Source organism: Nicrophorus vespilloides, unplaced genomic scaffold (genome assembly GCF_001412225.1).
Source record: "Nicrophorus vespilloides isolate i.1.1-1 unplaced genomic scaffold, Nicve_v1.0, whole genome shotgun sequence".
In the NCBI taxonomy this organism is placed as follows: Eukaryota; Metazoa; Arthropoda; class Insecta; order Coleoptera; family Silphidae; genus Nicrophorus; species Nicrophorus vespilloides.
Window position 1 is genome coordinate 88394 of NW_017099940.1, and position 2056 is coordinate 90449.

At 38.7% G+C, this 2056-nt stretch overlaps 1 protein-coding gene across 1 annotated transcript in view; it reads right to left on the reverse strand.

The window, feature by feature from the left end:
- Window positions 1–2056, reverse strand: part of LOC108566229 (DNA-directed RNA polymerase III subunit RPC1) — a gene marked incomplete in the record, with an annotated part of 5367 nt that overhangs the window by 893 nt on the left and 2418 nt on the right. The window contains 7 exon segments of the mRNA XM_017926025.1: window positions 1–141; window positions 201–887; window positions 944–1101; window positions 1168–1281; window positions 1338–1537; window positions 1590–1698; window positions 1754–2033. The exon segment at window positions 1–141 is cut by the window's left edge and continues 3 nt beyond it. Coding sequence (XP_017781514.1) covers window positions 1–141; window positions 201–887; window positions 944–1101; window positions 1168–1281; window positions 1338–1537; window positions 1590–1698; window positions 1754–2033 — 1689 coding nt within the window.

Below are 2056 nucleotides of genomic sequence, written 5' to 3' on the forward strand. Positions count from 1 at the left end.
ATAGAAATACAAATAAATATACCTATATCTGATGGACTCGGCGTTAACTTCCAGTTGCAATAGCTTAATTCTCTCGTAATTCAAACGAATCAAAAGGAAACATTCGGCTGCAGAATAAACATCATCAATGTAGGTGCATATCTGAAGAAGGAAAAATGGCTATGAATACGAGTGCCTTGTTATTTTATAAGATTTCAAACCTCTCCTAATGTAGTTCTTTCTATGCGTCCTTTAACCTTCCTCGCAAATTCCGGATCTTGAGGATTGACTAAACGGGCTGTGATGATGGGAGTACTGATTGCTTTACTTGCGTTGATGATCTCCTTGATTCTCGGTACACCCTGAGTGATGTTCATACTGGCTACACCAGCAAAATGGAAAGTCTTCAGTGTCATTTGAGTTCCAGGCTCTCCAATACTCTGTGCGGCCAACGCGCCGACTGCTGTTCCAGGCTCAATGATGGACCTCGTGTATTTCTGACCACAAGTCTCAAGAAACGTTACCAATTGGCTGCACGTGAGTCGTTCGATCTCCGATATAGGTCCTGTGGAGTCTTTATATCTAGCCTCGATTTTTCCAATGCGATCAGCGATTTCCTCCATGAAGTATAACAGCTCCTGCTTGAAATCTTCGCTGCAATCGCTCAATGCGTTGGTTTTCAGGAAAGTTTTCGTCGCTCTCCTTATTTGATCGGTGGTCAAAGGCGGTTCATCCCTGTACGGACATTTGGCCTTCACGTGCTCCAATACCCTGTCAAAATCGACCGGGCAATCTTTACCTTCCATATAGGTTGGATCCAATCCATCGCATCCATATGTTATTTGAACTATATCACCTTCAGCGTTTCTAACTGACCCATCGTAATTGACCACAAGATCTTCCAAGGACTAAAAGCAAACAAACGTTATAACTCGTATTAATGAATATTGCATTTAAAGTTTACTTTGACCAATCTCCTTTGCATGTAACCAGTTTCTGCGGTCTTTACAGCTGTATCGACGAGACCTTCACGACCACCCATAGTGTGGAAGAAAAATTCGGTTGGTGTTAAACCGGTGTAGAAACTATTTTCAACAAAACCTTTCGCAGCTGGAGTTCTTGCTAAAATTTAAGAGGCATACAAGATATCAAATTTGAGCAATATTAATGAAATAGTGTCTAACTTACAGTGATGCTTAAAATGTGGCAGTGATCTGTCTTCAAAACCATCCGGTACTCGTTTTCCGTTCAAAGCTTGTTGTCCGACACACGCAATCATTTGAGAAATGTTAATAAATGAACCTTCAAATTAATAAATTGAGTAAAAAAAAAATTTAAATTTGTTACTATGTTTGTACCCTTAGATCCAGAAAGAGCCATGATCAAAGGACCATTGGTAGGATGTAGTTCAGCTACACAAGCTTGACCTGCGTGCTCACGAATGACTGAAAGTTCTTTCAGAATAACAGCTTCCAAAGATTCCTCAACTGTGCAACCAGGTTGTGTAGGCAATTTACCTTGAGCCATAGCTTTAATGTATTCATCGCATTTAGTATAACTGAAAGAAAATCATCTAAATAAAAATACTAAATACTGTAATAAAAACTTACCCATCCTTCAACAATTTATTTTTACGTTTAATCAAATTTTCACCGGGCGTTACATCACCGATGCCAATCGAAAATCCAGCGTTCATTAGATAATACGAAGCCATTCTCGCTGCAAAATATAAACTGTTAAATATCCGTATTTTAAAGAACATGTAAAATATTACCTAATCTCCACATAGCTTTAATGGAATAGTCTTGTCCAAAGTCTCGCAATATCACATAGAAAATACTACCACTTTTACCGCCAGACCCCAAATGACCTTTATCCAATGTACCAGACAGCAATTCAGAGTTTCTGATGATCACATAAGAATCCTTTATGCACAATTCCCTATCTTTGGTGTACGATTTTCCTTTGGCCTCTAAATTCGCCTTCACTAGACATTTCTTGTTAGGACGAAATATCAGACTAAAAATTTGCTTTCCCGTCCACATTCTACATGGCTAAAATTATAAAGAAACTTCAA